The 20,473-nt window shown below is 42.9% G+C and overlaps 1 protein-coding gene and 1 long non-coding RNA gene across 20 annotated transcripts in view; one reads left to right on the forward strand and one right to left on the reverse strand.

Annotated features, from left to right (window-relative positions):
* Nucleotides 1-20,473, reverse strand: part of LOC122872095 (protein unc-80 homolog) — a 48,786-nt gene that overhangs the window by 2,889 nt on the left and 25,424 nt on the right. For 7 of the 19 annotated variants that reach the window (XM_044187813.1, XM_044187803.1, XM_044187816.1 and 4 more), the window contains 39 exons: nucleotides 20,267-20,444; nucleotides 19,948-20,187; nucleotides 19,174-19,271; nucleotides 18,864-19,067; nucleotides 18,679-18,786; nucleotides 18,113-18,251; nucleotides 17,471-17,652; nucleotides 17,138-17,269; nucleotides 14,637-14,823; nucleotides 14,365-14,496; nucleotides 14,079-14,222; nucleotides 13,792-13,892; nucleotides 13,560-13,646; nucleotides 13,269-13,452; nucleotides 13,018-13,112; nucleotides 12,169-12,258; nucleotides 11,686-11,787; nucleotides 11,381-11,561; nucleotides 10,958-11,223; nucleotides 9,946-10,080; nucleotides 9,646-9,784; nucleotides 9,284-9,380; nucleotides 8,988-9,158; nucleotides 8,760-8,852; nucleotides 8,407-8,625; nucleotides 7,856-8,086; nucleotides 6,300-6,423; nucleotides 6,098-6,223; nucleotides 5,878-6,001; nucleotides 5,110-5,316; nucleotides 4,843-5,027; nucleotides 4,567-4,732; nucleotides 4,261-4,440; nucleotides 4,025-4,172; nucleotides 2,719-2,775; nucleotides 1,658-1,739; nucleotides 1,425-1,530; nucleotides 1,074-1,094; nucleotides 651-847 (listed from right to left, as the gene is read on the reverse strand). In XM_044187813.1, the coding sequence (XP_044043748.1) occupies nucleotides 651-847; nucleotides 1,074-1,094; nucleotides 1,425-1,530; nucleotides 1,658-1,739; nucleotides 2,719-2,775; nucleotides 4,025-4,172; nucleotides 4,261-4,440; nucleotides 4,567-4,732; nucleotides 4,843-5,027; nucleotides 5,110-5,316; nucleotides 5,878-6,001; nucleotides 6,098-6,223; nucleotides 6,300-6,423; nucleotides 7,856-8,086; nucleotides 8,407-8,625; nucleotides 8,760-8,852; nucleotides 8,988-9,158; nucleotides 9,284-9,380; nucleotides 9,646-9,784; nucleotides 9,946-10,080; nucleotides 10,958-11,223; nucleotides 11,381-11,561; nucleotides 11,686-11,787; nucleotides 12,169-12,258; nucleotides 13,018-13,112; nucleotides 13,269-13,452; nucleotides 13,560-13,646; nucleotides 13,792-13,892; nucleotides 14,079-14,222; nucleotides 14,365-14,496; nucleotides 14,637-14,823; nucleotides 17,138-17,269; nucleotides 17,471-17,652; nucleotides 18,113-18,251; nucleotides 18,679-18,786; nucleotides 18,864-19,067; nucleotides 19,174-19,271; nucleotides 19,948-20,187; nucleotides 20,267-20,444 (5,658 nt within the window). The remainder of the gene's footprint in view (nucleotides 1-650; nucleotides 848-1,073; nucleotides 1,095-1,424; nucleotides 1,531-1,657; nucleotides 1,740-2,718; nucleotides 2,776-4,024; nucleotides 4,173-4,260; nucleotides 4,441-4,566; nucleotides 4,733-4,842; nucleotides 5,028-5,109; nucleotides 5,317-5,877; nucleotides 6,002-6,097; nucleotides 6,224-6,299; nucleotides 6,424-7,855; nucleotides 8,087-8,406; nucleotides 8,626-8,759; nucleotides 8,853-8,987; nucleotides 9,159-9,283; nucleotides 9,381-9,645; nucleotides 9,785-9,945; nucleotides 10,081-10,957; nucleotides 11,224-11,380; nucleotides 11,562-11,685; nucleotides 11,788-12,168; nucleotides 12,259-13,017; nucleotides 13,113-13,268; nucleotides 13,453-13,559; nucleotides 13,647-13,791; nucleotides 13,893-14,078; nucleotides 14,223-14,364; nucleotides 14,497-14,636; nucleotides 14,824-17,137; nucleotides 17,270-17,470; nucleotides 17,653-18,112; nucleotides 18,252-18,678; nucleotides 18,787-18,863; nucleotides 19,068-19,173; nucleotides 19,272-19,947; nucleotides 20,188-20,266; nucleotides 20,445-20,473) is intronic. The other 12 variants (XM_044187820.1, XM_044187811.1, XM_044187808.1 and 9 more) reach the window with 9 other exon arrangements.
* Nucleotides 13,848-14,505, forward strand: LOC122872098. The gene is made up of 3 exons (XR_006377016.1): nucleotides 13,848-13,985; nucleotides 14,082-14,187; nucleotides 14,371-14,505. It is a non-coding gene; the product is annotated as an uncharacterized LOC122872098 (long non-coding RNA).

The raw sequence follows: 20,473 nt of genomic DNA on the forward strand, positions 1-20,473 counted from the left end.
TTTTGAAAAGTAGTTTCAACAAAACTGTTCACAGTTAAGTCTTTAGGATTAAAAAAAATTATAGTGCATTAAGCATCAGAGACAAAACTAAACTATCTGTGTGGCTAGATACCACTAGAGGAGGTACGTAGGAAAATGTATTTTTTGTAATTTGGGTAAACTGACCTTGTAAGTACTTAAATGTTTCACACATGACATGACTCATCTATTTTCCATCTTAATCTTCAGTTTTGAAATTAGGAATATAGTTTTTTTTACAAAGGCTACGAAAATCTATTTCCATTTTCAGCAGGTCACTAAACTATGGAGAGTGTTAAATAAGACATTATGAAATGAATACATATAATATATAACATGTAAATGTAAAATCTAGTATTTTGTTTGACCTGCAAAAATGTGAAAAGAGTTTAGTTTTAATTTTACGCTAGTAATTATTTCAAAATGTCCTTTTCTCAAAGACCATTTTCATTTCACAACACCACATTTCCGAGTGATGTAATTGGCTGTTGACCAAAGCAACAGTCAAACATAACTGGCTCTGCCCTGTTTGTTTTGATAGACAAAGACTTTGTGGTGATAAGTGGCATTATGAATGTTGTCTGCAAATAAAGGACAAGCAGTTCAGATGCATTGTTTCAACAGATACCTACCTGTGTGTTAGCAGGGCCATGCAGGTCGGCAGTGACCGTGGCTGAAGAGGCAGAGGGCACTTCCAGTGTTGGGGACTTTGAAAGGGCAGGACTGGTCTTCCTGTCTTCAGATGGAGGATCCATAGCGCTGGGAGTCGCAGACGGCTGCTGGCTTTGATTCTCTGTAAAGGTGACTGACCTCTTTTGGTCTCCATGTGCTGTTGGCACACATGCATGCGGTCAAAACAGAGATGACAGCACCAGCTAGCGTTAACACATCAGCACCACCAAAGAGAGGGGAGGCAAGGATGGGACAGGACGGGTAGGCAGGGACTGGGAGGGGATGCAAGACAGACATGCAGAGCGCCCTATTGGGTGAGGTTGCAGATAAAAAGGGGTGGGCCGTTGCAGGGTGGAGAGGAAGGGTTAAGGGTTGTGTCTCACCTTCACAGTCCAATAAAGTTTCTTTATTTCGAAACATAAGGCATGAGACAGAACAGAGTGAGAAGAGTCAGTTTGGTGACAGGTGGTACAACAAACAGCATTGGAACAAAGACAGAGGTTGTGAATGGGGAGGACGGATCAGTTCAAGTCAGCACACAGACATAATGTTTTAATGGTATTGAACAATCTAGATTTGGCTTGTTGTGTGCTTGATCTGAAGTGCAGGGTAAGTCTGGTCGTTTTTTCAGTGAGTCACTCATCCTTTTTTTCAAATTTCAAGACAGACAAACGCTTTCATCATTGCTTATCTTTCAGTCACCCACACACACAGATGGGCATGTGTGCTGTTACCCAGTGGTTTGTTCTTGGGCTGGATGCTCCTGCGGGTTGTAGAAAGCCTCGCTCCAGATCGACAACGTGGTTCATTCTTTGGAATGGACAGCAGGGGGCGTCGCAGCTGCAGGGAAAGTCACAATTAAGTGCAACCCAGTACAGTATTAGCAGGGTTCCCATTCATGCACTTTATGCAAAGTGGCAAATAAAAAACAAAACAAAACATGAAAGACAAAAGTTGATGTCCACACCTGTCTGAGGCCTCGCTTTCTTCCTAACGGAGGCTGGATCAGAAGGTTCTGCTGGCCCGGTTCACTCTGCACACTCGCAACCCTGGTACAACCAATCAGATGTACACATACACACATTTGCATTCACACACACAAAAGACAAAGAAATACATCACAATGAAGGGACCAAAAGGCCACCGCATTCCCAGCTGTACCTGCTCACTGACCACAATAAGATGTCACTGCTATTCTACTTATTCACTCGCTACACGACACACACAGTATGTTACAAGACACCCAATCACAGTGCAGGAAAAAAAAACTGTTCTGCCATGATTCATACACTGAAAACACAACAAGGGATAGTAGGGGCTGGAGTAGCAACGCTGGCATAAGAAACTTGTCTCTTTTTTTAAGTGCAACACTTAAATTGTTGTTATCCAACCATGACATAGGGCTAGATCAAATTTGAAGTTTTCGAAAGCAAAATTGGACAAACCTGGACAAAGAAAACAACAAAAGTGTCCTTGTCTTATGGTTGCCACCCCAGTTCCCCTTTGCCCCTACAGATTGGTATCCAGAGTAGGACGCCCAATTTGATCAGCGAGAAGCCTGATAGACACGTAACAGTATGAAACACCATGGCACCAATGGGAGAGAGGCTGACTTTGTTGATGGCACATCAACTGTAAAGACCCACAGCTAACAGAGGAGAAACAGAGGCAGAGCTCCCTGGCCCCAGGGCTGAGGGGGCCCTCTTTTTTTTTTTTTTTTAAGGGGGGGAGGGGCCTGGTTAGGATAGCACAGCAGATGAGCTGAGAAGATGAGGGTCAGTGTGGAGCTCAAAAGGAAGTGAGGGGGGTGGGGGACAGAGACAAGGCACACTGGACCCACACAGAAAGAGATAGAGACAGGGGGGTAAGGGGAGGTGTGGCGGGCCAAGGTGATTTGATTGGATGTGGATGAGTGATCAACGGCGAGGCGGCCAATAGAAGAGGCCGCCCCGAGGCGATGCCCCTCCCACTGGCGGACAGATGCAAAAACGCACCAATGGGACACACACAGAGAGAGGGCCACTGTACCTAGAGAGGTTGCCCTCCTGCAGAAGGCCCTGGGACTCATCTAGCACATTGGGTTCACTGTAAAAAGGGGGGCGAAGGGGGAGAATGGGAGTTTAGGGAGTGTAGTCGAGATCAACCACCACCCAAGTCCCTGTGCCCCGAGAGCGGGGCAGGAAGCCAGGGCGTTCTCTCTGACCACGACTGCATTCAAACCAAGATACAGAGTCTTAGCTACTTCACAATGCTGCTCTGAGACTGTTGAATAAAAAACATCAAAATCAACAGAGATATACACAGAAAGAAAAAAATTACAATTTAAATCTTGGCTTGTAAATAAACACTCAACCAATGAGATTATTTCATGTTTGTTTCCAGTTTTCACAGTAAAGAAGGAAGGTTACATAAACAAGCCCAAAGTTGTTGCTTGTAGTTTTTTGTCAGTTTTCCTCCGTTCTCACTGTGGCTCAACTGAATCAGACGACAAAGCTGTTCCTTTATACGTTGTCCCTGCTAATCAAAGAAATGATGTTATGTGCCGGTAGTTTGTTTTCAAGCAGCTACAGGCTACAGTAGGCATCAGTGGTGGTCAGCCAGCAGCACTTTTAAACATTAGTTAGAAAAATATAGCTATAACTTCAAGTTAAATACAATATATTTTGGACTTTTCTTCCAGGGTTAATAATAAGTGACTTAAAATGGATGAAAGCTAGGCTACATAACTTTGAAAACCTCTTTATTGGCTCCACCTGAGGTCAGTTTCACCCAGTGAGATTATTTCTGCCTGCAAACCAGCTCAACTTTTTTGTCCTGTATCGCAAACTGCAGGACAAATATTGAGGAAAGTATCCTGCATGTTGGCCAAGGCTCAAAACCCAGGACACTATTTATTAGACAGTCAAGGCAATTTTATTTATAGCTCAATATCACAAATTTGCCTTAGGCAAATCTCAGCATATGAGACCCTCTGTCCTTAGACCCATAGTCAGTGTTTTGATCTGACAAGGATTTTGCTCATATTTAAAAGGAAGATACGTCCTTGTTGAATTGAAACATTGTCTGTTTGATAAAGAAAGTGTAGGACAATGTGTGGGATCTCTCTTTTTTATTTGTCCTATGCTAGCTTTCCAATGCACGTATCACCCAAGAGTTTCACAAGAGTGCTAAAGGATGTCTTTTATACATATGGCCAAACTAAAACTACAATCAGTGATTTGTTTGTGTGCATTCAGTTGTGTACATACCCAAAATTCTTCCTGTCTATAAAAGAAACAACACTTGAAGAAAAGTTTGACTGTGCTTGTTTGTACTCGTGTGGTGGGAATGTTACCTATGGCTGGGCAGCATGGTGGTGCGGGGGGCCTCAGGCTGCGAGGCCGCTGAACCGGTGGCGTGGCTGGAGAAACGACGCTGTGCCATCACCCTGGGCAAAAAGGCCTCGTGCTCGCTCACCACACTGGGGATACTCATGGAGTCATCTGGAGGGAGAATGATGGAGAGCAGAGAGTTCAGTTCGGATTTCTACAAATGTGAAAATGTTGTCAATGGTGTGAAAATGTTTCTGACTCTCTTCATCATCCTCATCGGTGTGGCTGAGCGTGTCTTGGGAGGGTTGGCGTGACGGTTGGCTGTCCTGCTCCCAAACTGTGCCGGTGCCTGTGTTGGAGCGCGACATTGTGGCCAAACTGAGGCGATAGGCTGATGTAGAGGTGCCCACCGTGCTGATGGACGTCTTGCCCTGGTAAGCTGTAAGGTGGGAGCAGATCAAACAGAAACAAATAGACTGAGTTTAAAAAAGGTATTAGATGATCTGATAAGTTAACATTCAGAACATTAAAAATTCAATAAATGGAACGTGTTTCTGTGTCTGACCGGAGCCGCTGTGCACAGCCTCTTTGAGGATCTTGAGTTCATTGTTGAACTCTGCAAACAGGGAGCTCTTGCAGAGAGGTCGTGGGATGAAGCGTCGTTCCAGCTGGTCAGCGATGTGGTGACGCGCTGTAATCTCCTCCTGGGAGTCAGCAGGCTGGGTCAACAACTATTCGAACATAAAACATATGGGCCAGTCAACAAAAACACAGGCAAATACTGTAGTACATACGTGCACACGCAATTACTGCGAAGGAACAAAACTCACTGGTTCTTTACCTTGCACTGTATAAAGGGTCTCAGCAGGACAAATATAGGGATACGGGTTCGGACAATGAAGTCAATAAAGTCCCAGAAGGCCAAGCCGCCAACCTTTCTCAGAGCCATCTCTTTCACTTGCAGGCTTAGACGGTACCACTGGTTTCCCAACGAGCGCTCAAAGCAAACCAACACCACCTTCAGAGCTAAGGAAGGAGGGAAGAGGATGAGAAGGGAAAGTGGTAGGAACGAGAGAAGTTATAAAATGCTGTCACTTCTCATTCATACCCAGATATGCAGCCTGGCTGGTGGACTCGGCTAATCCCTCTCTGCGCAGATCCTTCCCCGTGTCGCCCGGGGTGGAGCAGTGAGCCGGGGATGCGTCCAGCATGAAGTTCTTGGTGCGGGAGGTGGAGATAATCCGAGGAGGCAGGAGAATATTGATGACCGTCTGGAGGAGTAGGAAGATCTCAGGCGGCTCCAGGTGGGGGCTATCTGCAAAGGGGGAAAAAAAGACAGACATTGAATACAAACAAGCTAGCAAGCAATGGATCTGGGTTTACTTTTGGGCATTTAATTGCACCATGTCTCTGGTCAAGACCTATAGCAGGTTTGACTTAACCAAGTGGTCAGCAATGTATTTTTTTAGGACTATCCAAAATGAGATATCAACCATTACAAATATGTTTACCGCTGTATGTATGTATGTATGTATATAAATAAATAAATAAATAAATAAATAAACTTTTGTGGTAAAGTTTAGCATAGTAAGAGATTAGTAGGATAATGTAACTACAAAGATCAAAAGGATTTAATCTAACAATTAGATTTATGTATATTTATGCTTCTATTTTACATAACCAAGAAAGCAATAACAGTGAGTTACAAACATAAAACTGATAACACTATACTGTATGTCACAAGATAAGAATAAAACAAAATGTGATCATGAATAAAATTGCCACTATGAATCATAAAAAAAATTGCATCCTAAAAATAACCTAAAATGGCACCTTATACAACAAAATAAAAAGGCAGATGCCTGTGAGCTTTTACCTTTGCTTCCAGAGCCCACCGTGAGCACAAAGGGAATGAGCAGGTTGAGCAGCATCCCCTCTCGCCGTTCCTGATTGGTGAAAGGTGAGATCACATGGCTGAGGGGAAAGTCCTCCTTCAAGGCCTGGGAGGGGGGGGGAATGGAGGAAACTAAAATTAAACAATGGACAATCAGTGCTGATCATGAATGAATGTCCAATGAGGTGTTGGGCGAGTTAACCTGGATCTGCAAGGCAACCAGTCGGACCACTGCGGTGCTGAAGGGCAGCGGAGGGGATAGGTAGGGGCTGAGGTGGAGAAGAGGTAGCCCATCTGCCACGCTGGAGGGACCAACCACACCCATCACCTAACAACACACACACACGTGAACACCAATAATCTAAAAACAGTAATCATACAGAAGGATGTGTGCGTTTCCATACCAGGTTGACACAGACGTTGATCAGCGAGCGAAGGTGTGGGAGGAAAGAGATGATTGGCTGTCGCTGTAGGGTCAGGCAGATCCCCTCGATCAGGCTGCTGGCCGCCTCCCACTCCACTTGTCTCCTGGAGAACACACACCCAAACAATATCACCCCGCACACCAAATATAAGCACATTGAATTTGAAAAAAAAAACATTTAAACACAAATGCCACATTCATGTCATATGGGATGAAAAGATAATACAAGATGTTGACCTGGAAAAGCCATTAATCTGGCATAATATCAACATTAAATGTATCAAATCTATAAAGCAGAGAAGGAAACCATCATATGCTGAGTGTGATACTGGTGCAACACTTAACGCTTTATAAATATTCCCGCCCTATAATCATCACCTTTATGACTGTAATAAAGGCCATACTGACAGCAAATATAAAGCAAAGCTCACAAAACATAGCCAGCTAGACACTGCAGCAACAGATCCCGGTGTGAAGCACACACCTGTGACCAGTGTGCCCTCTGAGCCAGTGGTGTTCAGTCTTATGTCATAGAAGAGGATGTAGGTTTGCACTTATTTGTTGTTGCTGCACTAAGGCTGCATTTGTGGTCTAGTTGTATGTATTGAACATTTCATTATTGTTTTAAAAGGCTCTAAATAGTTCAGTACATTCATATGTAGTTGATTGTCTCTCCTTCTATACTCGTATTTAGTATTACAACATTAAATATATCAACAGTTATGAAAAAGTAGTATTGAGAGGCAGTCATAGACCAACACTGTGGAGTAGCCTGTCTATTAATGTCTGACATATCTTTTAAGAAACATCTTAAGACACACCTTTCCAATTGCATGTTTTAATTTCTTGGTTTAAATGTAAATTACATTTAAAAATCCTGCTGCATTTTATATATGAAATATGCTATACAAATAAAGTTAATTACTATTATTATTAGTGATTTAATATTATACTGGATTGGTATTGGTGATGAAACTGACTAAGAAAATGTATTCATTGTGGATTGATCACTGATTGCCACCTGATCTTTACAGTAGTCCATATTGCTATAAATTGCAACAATGCCATTTTTTAAAACTTTAAAAACAAGCATTGAAAGAACATTACTTTGAGTGAGTATCAACATCTCTGATAAAGTGTGTTTATTTGTGCGTTACATTACACAGAAAATGATCCCAATTATTTCCACATGGTGAGGTAAAGTTTAAAAAGAAAGTAAAACCTATAACTGCATTACTCTGGTGACTTCATGGATGCAGACATCACCATCATCATCTTTCATGACACAAGACTGGATACTGGCTTAGAAGGAACACTGCCAATGATCCATCGTTAGCACACATTCCCAAACACCCAATGTATGCATTTAACTCCTCTCGCGCACACACGCCCACAAGTACCCGCACAAAAACACGCCACAGCAGCACTTACGGTACAGTGCCAAGAAGCCGTCTATCTACTGTACACATCACGGCACCGGCACAGGACGATACACTCACAGGGAAACAGAAATAAGTGGGATCGTATTCAACAGACCTGGTGCATAATGCCTGAGGGCGAGCGCACCTGAGCGTAGGCATCTTGTGGATTTTGTTGAACATGCGGTCCAGCCTCTTGAGGATGAGAATGAGGGCGGGGCGGACAGCCTCGGACGACCAGTCGGTGATGGGCAGCATCTCCATGATGTAGCGCCGCAGCCCTCGGCTCTCCATGGTCAGGGTGTCGTAGGGCGCCAGCTTCAGCAGGGCGTGGGCGATCTCCGCCAGCCTGGGAGAGAGATACACACAGACACACCTTCAGTGCAACTTAATAGTGCTATTTAAGGTTTATTCGTATTTTCTCCATTTGAAATTTACTGGTGTGTTCAGGAAAAAGACAGAAAAAACAACTCTCAGCTAGTGGTTAAAAAGGATGTTTTTTGACTGGAGCAATGCCTAACTGACATTGAAAATGTAGGTGGTGAAGATGAAGGAGTCACTCTTCCCTCCTTTGAGCAACTTGCAGGAAGAGAACAATAAACTTACAAACGTTTATCAGCAAATCTGATAAAGGACGCTTTGACATCAGTCATGAGTAAATCTTATCACCTCATGTGGGACTTGATGTCCAGCAGCTCTAGGGCCGTGACCCGCGGCTCACCGGCGACATTCTGCAGGATTTTCAGTCGCGGTCCGCAGTGTTTGTAAAACTCGGTGCAGATGTTTAACAGGGACTCCCGTGGCCGGCGGAACTCCTCCCTGGCGATGCGCTCGTCCAGCTCCTCCCTCGGCATGCCCTGGCCCTCCTCCAAAAGGTGGAGGTTGTCCCTGGGCACATGCACACAAACAGGAGCTCAGTCTTGTCTGTCAGACTCCAGAATGCACTCTAGCATCTATTCTGGGACTGATACAAGAGACTGAGTTAAATCATGTCCTACAATTGATCATGTTATAGTCCTTACCTGGTGTTGACCCCTCCTGACATGGCGTGGTTAGCTGTAGTGCCTCCCTTATGGCCCTGATCACAACGGGACATCTGGGGGGCTGTCATGGGCCTGTGGAGGAGGTATGGATAAAATTATGGGGATTGTAAGCAGCTAAAACATCCTTATGCAGAAAAAAACGTCTCTCAAGTCCAAAAATCCAGACTTGTTTTGTTGTTTTATTTGTTGCATGGGTGAGCGGCAGACCTTGTAAGGGTCTCTGAGCTGTAGAGGAGGGCCTGCAGGGATGTGGCCAGAGCAGCAATGGCTGCGATCTCATCCCTGGCAGCCGAGGCCGACTCCATTGTAATCGTGTTGCTCTTCAGCTTCTGGAGGTGGCAGGGGACCAAGGCTTCCAGCACCATCAGCATCTGGAGACTGGAGAGATAACATGCAGGCCGTTAGAGGACAGAAAACAATTGCTGTAGAAAAGCTGAACATACAAGAAGAGAGGAAGAAGAGGGAAAGATAATCCTGAATGCCTCCTCGATATGTTTCCATACCTCCTAAAGGATTCAGGGGCATAGGCAACCACAGTGACACACAGCTTGATGGCCTCGCTAATGGAAAAGGTCAAGTCCTCATTACCATAACAGAAATCTGCAACAAAGAAGTACATACAGGGGAATGACAAAACAGTAGTAGCAGGATATTTAGAGCTTTCCATGACAGATGAAGGTTTCATTTGTAAGGGCTAGTTTCTGGGTCTTGTCCGTTATTACTTCACAAGAGTGACCCTCAGATTTAAATACTGAAATTTAAGCCAAATGCTCCCTCTTTGACTTGGCACCCTACCTATTGCCATTTTGACTACAAGCAATAAAAAAAGACCACAATACGTGTGTGAAGGTGGCTGACAGTTTACCTAGAGAGCGCAGAGGTTTCTCAGCCTTAACCAGCTCCAGAGCATCCAGGGCGTCCTGGGTCTCACCCTCCAGAGAGACCAGCAGGTCAAACAGACACTGAGCTGACACTCCTTTAGACAGACCAGTACTGGTGCTGGTCTGTGGTGGGAGATGACAGGGAAAGTCATTTAAATTGAATTCACAAATTGCAGATGTCTAGGAATATAAAAACACATAATGGATGTGTGTATTAAGGAAGCAAAAATGCACACACCAAACTTTAAATACCCATTAATTTGTGTGTACTCATGTAGTCTTACTGTGAATTCCAGCAGCGGAGCCACACTGGCAAACAGCTGCAGGATGAAGGGTTTGCGGTGGAGGATGTAGAACTGCCGGCAGCAGAACTCGATGCCCTGCCTCAGTAAAGGGTCGCTCTCATAGTCAGCATAGACCTGTCATAACAATACAGAGAGAGACCTTCAGTCTAGGAATGTGATTACCTACCTTCCTAAGAACCTATCCTAACTTTCTCTTAAATCTGGTGAGTTCATTATCCAGTGAGCGGCCAGTGTTCAGTGGGAGATGCATCTATGTGCAGTCTATGGGCTAAGGACTTAAGCTACATCATTTAAAGTAGTAAGAAAATATATTATATCTGGTATAAAGACAGAATTGAAACACACACCCGTTTCTTTTCTTTTTAACCATGTGCAACCTCATACCCCGTTTCTCCCCGTCACACTGTATGTTTGTGGGCACACACATTTAAGGCAACAGAATACAAAGCTAGCTATCTCTTGATTTCTATCCACAGGGCAATAACAAGAATACTTGGTGATTTAAGAAGTGGAAGCCATCTTGTCTTAAATACTGATGGCTAAAAAAAAAAAAAAAAAAAAAGATTTTTTTTTTTTTTTGGAAAGTTTGACTTTGAGGCTTTTCATTTGCTTTTCAGACACCAATATACTCTAGAGGGCATAACTGTAAATGGAAGGGAAAATAAATCATTACAAAATTGTGTCAAAAGTATTGTTTTGTGCTTTTTGTGTATTTTGTTTGCTTTTGGATGTGTGGGCTATGTAAGTTATATAAGTTGTATATTTTCTCTGTTACTAATTATTTTTATCAATTAAAAAAAGTTACTGTATGTTTCCATTAAAATGCTCATTAAGTTTTAATCAAAATTTTGGCAAAATAAAATGTGAATCAGAGAGAGAGATATTACATGAATAAGTGAGCACCAGTACCTAAGATGACATTTGTGTTTTTGTTAGTTTTAATGAATAAATTTGTCTCTTCTGATCCACCTGTACCCTGTGGTGTTCTTACCTGCAGCATGGTCGGCAGGATCCACTGGTAACCGCTCAGGGAGAAGAGATGGTTGAAGTGAACGGCAGTGTTGATGGCAGTAGCTGTGTACTGCCTGAGGAGGGCGCTGTCCTCCGGGTGCAGCAGCAGAGCCCCGTTGAAGACGTTGAGGAACAGCATCATCTCGTCGCCCCACGGGTACTCACTGGGCATGCCCAGAAACATTTCCTCAAGCAGCTTGATCCACAGCACCTTGTGGAGGGTGTCCAAACCAAACAGCTCCTTACCTGGGAGAGGGGGGAGATGGAGTTGGTGGTAAAATAAATAAATTAATTAATTAAAATAAATAAATAAAAAACTTAATTATTAAGTATCCTTAAAAAAGTCTTCAACTAGAATGATTTCTATTTAAGTGTCTGATGATACTGTTGGAGTCTGTCTCACCTTGTGGCTCATTGAACAGCGAGAACTCTGCGTCGATGGCAGTTCGTGGGAAGGACGGCAGGCGGAGGAGGTCTTCCTGCAGCAGGGAGACGTGGGATTGCTTGTGCACAGCTGGCATGTGTTGTGTGAGGGAGATAAGGAAGAGGACCCGACCAACTTCCTCTAGTTTACGGGAAAACACCTGGAAGAAGAACAGAGAAAGAAAAAGTAGACACTCTGACCATGTTACCACTGTTATCTATTTCTCTAGGGTGGCTAGGCTAATTTCATAGTGCCTTCACTGTCAAATGTTAAATCTTCCATACCTGTTTCTGGATAAGTTCCTGTCCTTTCTCAGGCAGCATGTGGACCAGGTTGAGCTGGGGAGAGACTGATCTCCGGAAGGGGTAGATGTCTCTTACATATGTCTGAAGGAGGTAGATAGAAACATTGTATTGAGAGTAAACAGAAAATGTTAAAATATTGCCTCAAAACCAAGAAGAACAAGTCCAGCCCAGATCCTTCTCTGCTACTGTTGTGTATCAAGATGCACTATGGTTCACATATCAGTACATATCTTCTATCATTAGCTATACCAAGATAAGTAACAGCTTATTACACCAGCTAAAGAGCTAAGAAACTTTTCTCCAAGTCCTCAAGTATGTCCACCCCCACCCCCCCAGCCCCCCACCCCCCAAAAATGTAAACTTTTCATGGCACCAGGTAATCTGAAAACGACCAAATGACCAAATATGCAGATTCCCAGAGCGTTCAAAATGTTCGCTCAAAATAAAACCTGATGTGTCTACCTTGCTATAATGGATGAGGTTCCATCGTTTGTCCATGAGGAAGTAGTGTGCTGATCTGGCCTCGGGAATGTTGAAGAATTCCAGGCACTCCTGGTTGTGGGGGAGAAAAGATCATGAATATCTCCCATAAGTTTACTTCAGTTACATTAATATTTGGCATATTCTCATCCAGAATAATTAAGAATAATAGCAAATCTGAATCTTCACTGAATCAGAAAAGGGTATCTGGGTGAGATCCGTGGTACCCTGATTACAGTATGTAAAAGACAGTCCAGTTTGATTCCAGTTCAGTATCCTTCAGTGGTGGGAAGTAACTAAGTACATTTATCCAAGTACTTTACTTATATACAAACTTCAGGTACTTGTATTTCAATTATATGCTACTTTATACTTCTACTCCACTTACATTTTATCCACTACATTTATCTGACAGTTGCTTAATTAGGTTACTAGTTACTTTTCAGATTTTGACCTCAAAAACATATGAGAAGCTTATAAAATACAACACATTGTTCAAGATTAAACCAGTTGTTTCCAACCTTTTTGGCTTGTGACCCCTAACAAAAAAAAAAAACAGTGTCTGTCTGGAGCCCCTCATCACATTTCATATGTTGTTAGCAGTTCCACCAAAAGCAATTTCCCCTTTAAAATTCCTTAGGTGGTTTTATCTAAGTAATTGCATGAGGCCCAAATAGGCAAAATTATCTAATATTTCACAACAAAAGCAAAGATTAGAGAAGAGTCTAAAAAATGTATGCAAATTTGTGTAACAGAACGTTTTTTCTTCTTTCCTACCAGTTGCTATCACGACCCCTCAGAGAGTACTTCCTCCACCACTGGTGTCCTTACCTTGAGCAGGGCTTCAAACTGAGTGTCTTCATGTACTGGAAGCTGCGTTGGGATGTCACATTCATTCTGCCCGTGCACCACCAGTGTTTTGGTTCCTGCGTCGACAATGCACAAGAAAATATAAAAAAAAAAAAATTTGACATCATCCTGGATGAATCAAATGTAGGGTTCTGAAGGTCATCTCTCTCAGCTAGGTCTCCATTGTAAATGAGATTACCAATGATATTGTCAAGCAGTATCAGTAAGTTCACCTGGCATGGATGCAGTAACCAGCAGTTTGACCTCACACTGCTCCTTCTTCATCGTCTGCTTGAGGTCCTTGAAGAAGAGCCCCTCCACATAGCCGACCACCTCCCACAGGAAGGTCAACGTGGCCGAGATGGCGTCCATTCCCCACTCACATGGAGTCCGCACAAAATACATGATCAGTCCCACCTAGGAGGGGGAGATTCAATTGAGAGAATTGATGGTTAACAGAGTTTAATGAATCCTGAAGATAAATAACAAAGATATGAGTAAAGGCGTTTTATCTGTTGATTCACCAGGTAGTTGAAGAGGATATGAGAGGTCTGGGCCGGCAGATCTCCAATGTTGAGCAGGAGCTTCCTCAGCATGTACATCAGCTCATCCTGCCATTACAACACAAGGAGTACATCTTACATTACCCATTTTAAGCATTTAGCTTGTGCACTTATCCTCGTTGACTTACAAAAGCACTTCAGATTCTGGTTTATCAGGTCTGAAGCTGTGTTTGTTCTTCAGGTGTTCACCTACCTGTCGGTTGCTCACTGTTAGTTTTTCCAGGAAGTGGCGGAGAACCAGGGCCGGATCTTCAATCAGGCAGTTCCAGAGGATTTGTTGGGCAACAGCACTCACTGAAGAAACATTAAAAAGAAATATTTGGAGAGGAGCCCCACACATTGGGGGGGGGGGCAAATGCTTTTTTGGCAACTCACTGATGACATGATGTAGGAAAATATGTATGTTTTACGTATGTTGATACTGTGCTGGTAAAAATTTATCTCTTATTTCAACATTGTTTTTTGTACAATGACACCTACCAGCCACGCCATCCTCTCGAACCTCCCCATCCTCCATGAGGTGCACTATCGGCAGGACTGCAGCACAGATGCATGCTGGGAAGACGGCTTGGGGCGGTTGTAACATATGGTGAGTAGGAGTGTGTTCTGTTGTGTTCTCTTCATCTGGCAAAAAAGATTAAATTAACAAATAAAACTTCTCAGCAGCCATTAAGGAAAATAAGCTCAAGTTTTATTTACAAAACAAGCAAACAAAAACAGTTCTATAATAAAAGTTCTCGTCATCAGGGGTTCTTTATTTTCATACCTTCAGCACTGGCCAAAGAGCGGACAGACCACACAGAGCCCCGACGGAAAGAGTAGTTTCTGTGGGAGTTGCTGGAGGCGCAGGATGGGCTGACAGACAGACGGCGTGATGCCAGGTTCACCACTTCTTCTGCTGGCGGGATCAATGTCCGACACGACCAGTACAGATACAGGAAAAACAACATGCTATAAGGGCACAGAGCTGTCAGCAGCAATTCCCATCAAATTTTTGTATTTCTGTCCAATATATGCCTGTGTGCCTGGCAGCCCCACCTTCTTCCTCCTGCTCAGGCGGAGGGCTGCACGTGGGCTCGTAGCAGGCCTCCTGAGCCACGGGGATGGCCGTGATGATGCTGGCCTCACGGCCCAGACGCCGCTTCTCTTCCTCCTGCTGCAGGTTCTTCAGGATGTGCTCGGCTCGCTGGTGGGAGCGCGACACCGCCCGCGCTGAGAAGGATTTCTGGAAAGGGTGAGCATGGAGGGTGGCGTTGGATCAAACAGCACAGAGGCAGAACAGCAGGTACAGACATACAGAAGATTCAGAATGAGGGAGTGCACAAATTAATACAAAATTGACAGTTAAAATCTTTCAGGAACGTGTGTGCACAGCTATTCTAGGCTTACGGTTACATCTGAGGAGCATTTTGTAATGTAAAATGACCGGACAACACATTAATACAGTAACTCTCCTCCAGCACATTGATGTCATGCTCTAATGCTATCCAAGCATCTTGAAGAACACTGTGTTGAAGTATTGAATAGGAAAAGATTTCAATCATGACAAATTGTGACACAAATAAATGTATTCAGACTGGAATTTGGAGAATTTACTGTATCTTGTGTACAGTAAATGCCTCACAGCATTCGCACAAGTGCTCATACACATACATATCCAAATAGCCTGAACGCATGATATGAAAAACATACACAGCAAAGTCATTCTCATCCAATGACCATGCATAAACAACACAACACACACAAAATGTCTGAATGTCCGATGCATGCTGTTATTTTTGTTCTTAAAATCAGAGCAAGTGCTAGAACACTTTTTGAGTGTGTTGTGTATTACTGATCAAGATGCAACTATCTGCAATGACCCATGAAACTGCCCCAGCTTCTGATCCATGATGAAAACCTACAGCTCCCAATGGGCTAAAAAACACTCAATGGAGAAAATTTTCCCTCCTGTCATTAATGATCTGAGGTAACAAGATGCATCAGCACAAACATCCGGACAGAAATACCAACTTACTATGGTATGGACTGACTGAATTAATGTGGGGTACTAAAAACAAAGACAGTCGATAGATAAATTATAGAACAGGTGCTCGCAGGTCGTCATCAAAATCTATTAAACATATTTTGATAATCATGCTTTTTAACAAAAAAGACAAGAAAGTAAAGAGGAAACACCAAGAAATCTGTTTTACCACTTTAAATGACCATTCTGACCTTAAAAATGTATCACATGTATTTTTCTTAAATTAGCAGATTTCTTGGTGCAGTTGTCCACGTTACACTTGCATAGCAATAACATGTATTTTAAAGCAGTATAAAGTGCATTGTATCTGCTGTTGGCATGTTGTGGGGTTAAGCAGAAATCCAAAATGAGTTTCAAAATAAGATTAAAAACTGACATGTTCTTTACATATTATGGGATTTAAAGGGTCTGTTCACCTAAATTATATAAAAAAAAAAAAAAAAAAAAAAATACATTTTCTCACTTACCCCTTGTTGTATCTAACCATGTTGATAGTTTTGATTTAGGTTGACCACATTTTGAGTTATCTGTCTGTAAGATGTCTGTCTCCACCCCAGTACAATGGAGGTGATGTGAATCTAATTAGTGGTGTACACAGAATTTAAATTACCTTTAAACAAGACTAAGAGTCCACAGCCATGCCAGTGGCTCTGTGAGGCTGTACTTCAGCGCAGCGGTGCTTTGAGCTAAATGCTAATGTCATTGTTGTCACACAGCATGACAACATGCTGATGTTGAGCAGGCATAATGTTTACCATGTTCACCATCTTAGTTTAGCATGTTAGCATGCTAATGTTTGCTCATTAGCACTAAATGCAGTGTACAGCTCAGGCTGATGGGAAAGTCGTTAGTTTTGCAGGGATTTGGTCATAAACCGAAGTATAAAACTAAAATTGCAAATGCATTGCATTACAGTAAAAGTCAGGGGATCACCAAAGTCAGTAGGACTCATCTTCTGGAAACCTGAATGTTTGTATAAAATATCATGGCAATCCATTAAATAGTTGTTGAGATATTTTAGTCTGGAACAAAGAGGACTGAACAACCGATACTGTTCCTCGAGCTGTGCCGCTTGCATGGCTAAAAATAATGTGCCTTTCCAGAAACAGTGTCCCCAATACTCTGGATGATCTGGATATCTCAAAACCTGGACAAAATCAATAAAAATAATCTGCATGGCTAGATACTACTATAGGTAAATGATCAAATATGTATTTCTGGGTGAACAGACCCTTTCATTTTTTAAATCTAAAAGTAACCTGACTACCCAACCCAGGTCAGTTTGTTTGTGATGCCACATCCACAGGTGTATTTGAAATCAGTATGATTCACATAAAATGCATTAAGTACATATTAAAAGTGCAAAGTGATTCAAAAGTATGTGCATACATTTTAATACTACTAAAACTCAAAATAAAATGTCAGCTGTTTTTGAAAGTGTTAGTTACAAAAGTTATATAAATATAAATAAATGCATATTAGGCAACCCATGTGAACAGGGGCTCAGACTTACAGACTGGTCTTCATTGATTGGGTCCTGGACGCTGCCTGTGTTCTGGGGCACCCAGGGGGGGTCGAATATGGGGACACAGGGCATGCCCAGTATCGGAGATGGCAGGGTGAAGTTGATGCTGGGTGGAGGGATCTGAAACAAAAGACAAATATAGTACAAAATGGGTTAAAGTAGCCTAGTTCTGTGAAGCAATATGTTCTAAATTAATCTGAGCTAACAGTCTTGTAAGACTCTCTCATTATCAGCCTTTCTAGACCTTTTGGAGGGACAACATGGAAACAGAACTTTCACTTTGGGGATAAATATAAATATGACATCACTACTATTCTGTACCTTAAAGATCTGCTGGGCTCCCTCTTCCATGCGGGGCCACACCTGGTAGCGGAAACGCCACAGTGTGTAAAACTTCAGGACAGAGTTGATGCGCTGGCAAGCCTCCTGGTGATGGAACTCCGCCATCATCATTTCGGTCACCGCGTCGGGGACCTTTACCGCACACAGAAGGAACATGGCAGCTGGAGGGGATTCAGAGAGGGGAGGAATGAGGAGAGACAGAAATAAAAAAGGGAGTAAAGAGGGCAAGAGAGAGGACACGAGAAAGAGGCAGAGATGGAAAGGGCAGGAAAGAGGAAGGTAAAAAGTGGTTAAAGCCAAAAGAGGGAGGGAGGATGTCAAAAAAAATGTAAAAGAGTGGAAAGGGAATGAAGACAGATACATTAAGATAGAGGGCAAAAAATAGGAAGGGAAGAAAGAAAAAAGGATATGGCAACTGTTAGACTATAAAGCATTTGAAAATGTTTTACACACAGAGTAAAGCTAGCTTAAGTAAAATGTAAAAAAAATTAAGAATGAAATAAAGTATGTCATGTATCCTTTCATAATCTAAAATCAGGGACATTTCTAAACTCTGAAGGGCACAGCAACCTATAGAGGAGACCCACAGATCAGTGATGCACAGCCTGATGGCCCACTCACCAGCAGCAGCGGCCATATGCTCATCCACACTGAGCAAGAGTTCCCAGGCTGCAGGCTGGACATCTCCATACATGTCGTCAGTCAAGATGGGAGCTGCCTTGATCAGCAGCGAAAGAGGAGCTGGTGACAAGCTCATCACCTGAGAGAAATTAAGAAAATCGGATTAACAGCAGTTTGGGAGTATTTGTTTTATTCCTTGACAAACTGTGACACATCATACTGTAGGAGAGACTACATAAATAAGGTTAGAAGATAAAACATCAAAATGCTCCACAATCTCTTCTTAAGGTAGTAATATCTGACATTTTCTGACAAATCATTGTGTTTTAACTTCTACCAAGATCATGAAAGATTTTACAGTATAAGGTGCATCTTTTCCATGACTTTTTCCTCAAGCATAAAGTAATGGAAGGATGGCAGGAAGTAATGCATCTCCTGCAGCAGCAATAGTGAGGTGGATTGGATAGATAATTCTTGTAGTACCATTCTTGTAATTTCCTCTTCTGACTTCATCTGTTATTTTAAGCAGACTTAATTTGAACAATTAACTCTTAAAACTACTTCACCTGGTTGCGGATGTACTTGAGCATGCCGGTATCCTTCTTCCCTTCTGTGTTTGAGTCAGTGGGTCTTCTCTTCATGGACGGGGTCCTCAGGCAAGACTTGTCTGAACACTGAAGGCACAGAGACTTTCATAAACCACCACAAAAACGACAAAGTTCAATACAGGATAGATAGTTTGTAAACCCACCTCTTTATTCTTCTTGGCACGTGCCCCAATGTTACCAGAGGAGGCGCTGTCCTCTCTCAGGCTGTCCACCGTCTCACCGTAGACAAGCTTGATAGCGCGGACCAGACGGGCACAGGAGCGGCTGTGGTGCTGGTAGCAGCGAGGGTGGCAGAAGTCTATATGGGTACAGATGAAACTCTGCTGGTTGCACAGCAGGATCATAATCTGTGCCGAGAGAGAGAGGGGAGGGGAGGGGGAGTCGGTACGTAGGAAGGAAGGCACCGACACCGTATGCACACATACACTTCCACACATATTAAAAATGACATACATGGAGCCAGGACATGTTGCGGTGGTAGTTGTCCTCTGTTCCTCCTGAGCTCTGGCCCTCTGGTTCGATGCTAGGTTCACTGGTGCTAAAGGGACTTCCTGCAAGAAGAAACAAGAACATGCAAATGTTTAAAATATGCCATTTTATCTCATATCTGAAATGTTCAGATGTGGAATAGAAGGTGATTTGCACTTCCTATTAAAAAAAAGGTGCATGCCACAAACATCACTGAATTAATTCTGACACCTTGGGATTAATAATACAAAAAAAAAAAATTTTGACTGTTTCTGCAAATGTCTCTCAAACCATAAGTCCACCTTTCCCCATAAAATTTGTGGGTTATGCAATTTAAAATTATACACATGTCGGATGCAGTATTTCTCTTCTTTAAATTGTATAACAACTAGAAACAGTCTTTCTATTCCGTGCTGAAAAACATTACAATTTTGTGCTGTAAACCAATCCAGAAGAATGCCATGAAATTCCACTTGCAAATAAAGGTAAAATGCAATGTAATGGCACGTAACAGCAACAGTCTTGTCTAAAAACAAATGTGGCAATGATTTGTTATTGTCAAAATGCTGTACTACACCAGACATCTTTTTTTGTGTAAAAGTGAGGACCTTTTGGAAAAAATATAACTTAAATTATATTATAAACATTTATTTTAGTAGAGGCACGATCATAAAATCATTCATAGGAAATTACAGATGGCAATGCCTAATGAAACTAAAGAATAATGCCATCCAGATTATTGTTTTGTCCATGTTTTACCTATGTCGGTAACAGTGTCCCTGCTGTGCGTTTGTGATAGCAGCCCCTCGTCGTTCTCTGACTCAGAGTCCTGCCGGGACAGCTTGGTACTCTTGAGGCTCCCGGCCCGGCGTATGGAGGACAAAGAGCCGCCTTTCTTTACGCGGAAACTGCGAGCCCCTTTGATCTGAAGCAGCCGGGAGCCTCCGATACGAATCTTACGGATGGGTGCTGGAGAAGACGGAAGCGGGAAGAGATCATCTAAATCATTAATAATAATAATAAGCTGACAGGACAGTAATAAACCAAATGGCCTAGCCTGTATGACACCAGATCTCACCTTGAGCTTCCTGGGTCTTCTTGTCATCGCAGGTGGTGTCAGACTTCAGCGTATGGCTGCTGCTGTTGAGCGAATCGTGTCCATCCTCGTCATCAAGGATGCCTGCAAAGCTGATTTTCCTCTCGTAGCGATGGCGGCCGAGGTCCGGGTCCAGACGCAGACGGCAGCTGTCCAGATCCTACAGCCAACATGTCAGCAAGTATTAAA

This window comes from Siniperca chuatsi, linkage group LG24 (genome assembly GCF_020085105.1).
Source record: "Siniperca chuatsi isolate FFG_IHB_CAS linkage group LG24, ASM2008510v1, whole genome shotgun sequence".
In the NCBI taxonomy this organism is placed as follows: Eukaryota; Metazoa; Chordata; class Actinopteri; order Centrarchiformes; family Sinipercidae; genus Siniperca; species Siniperca chuatsi.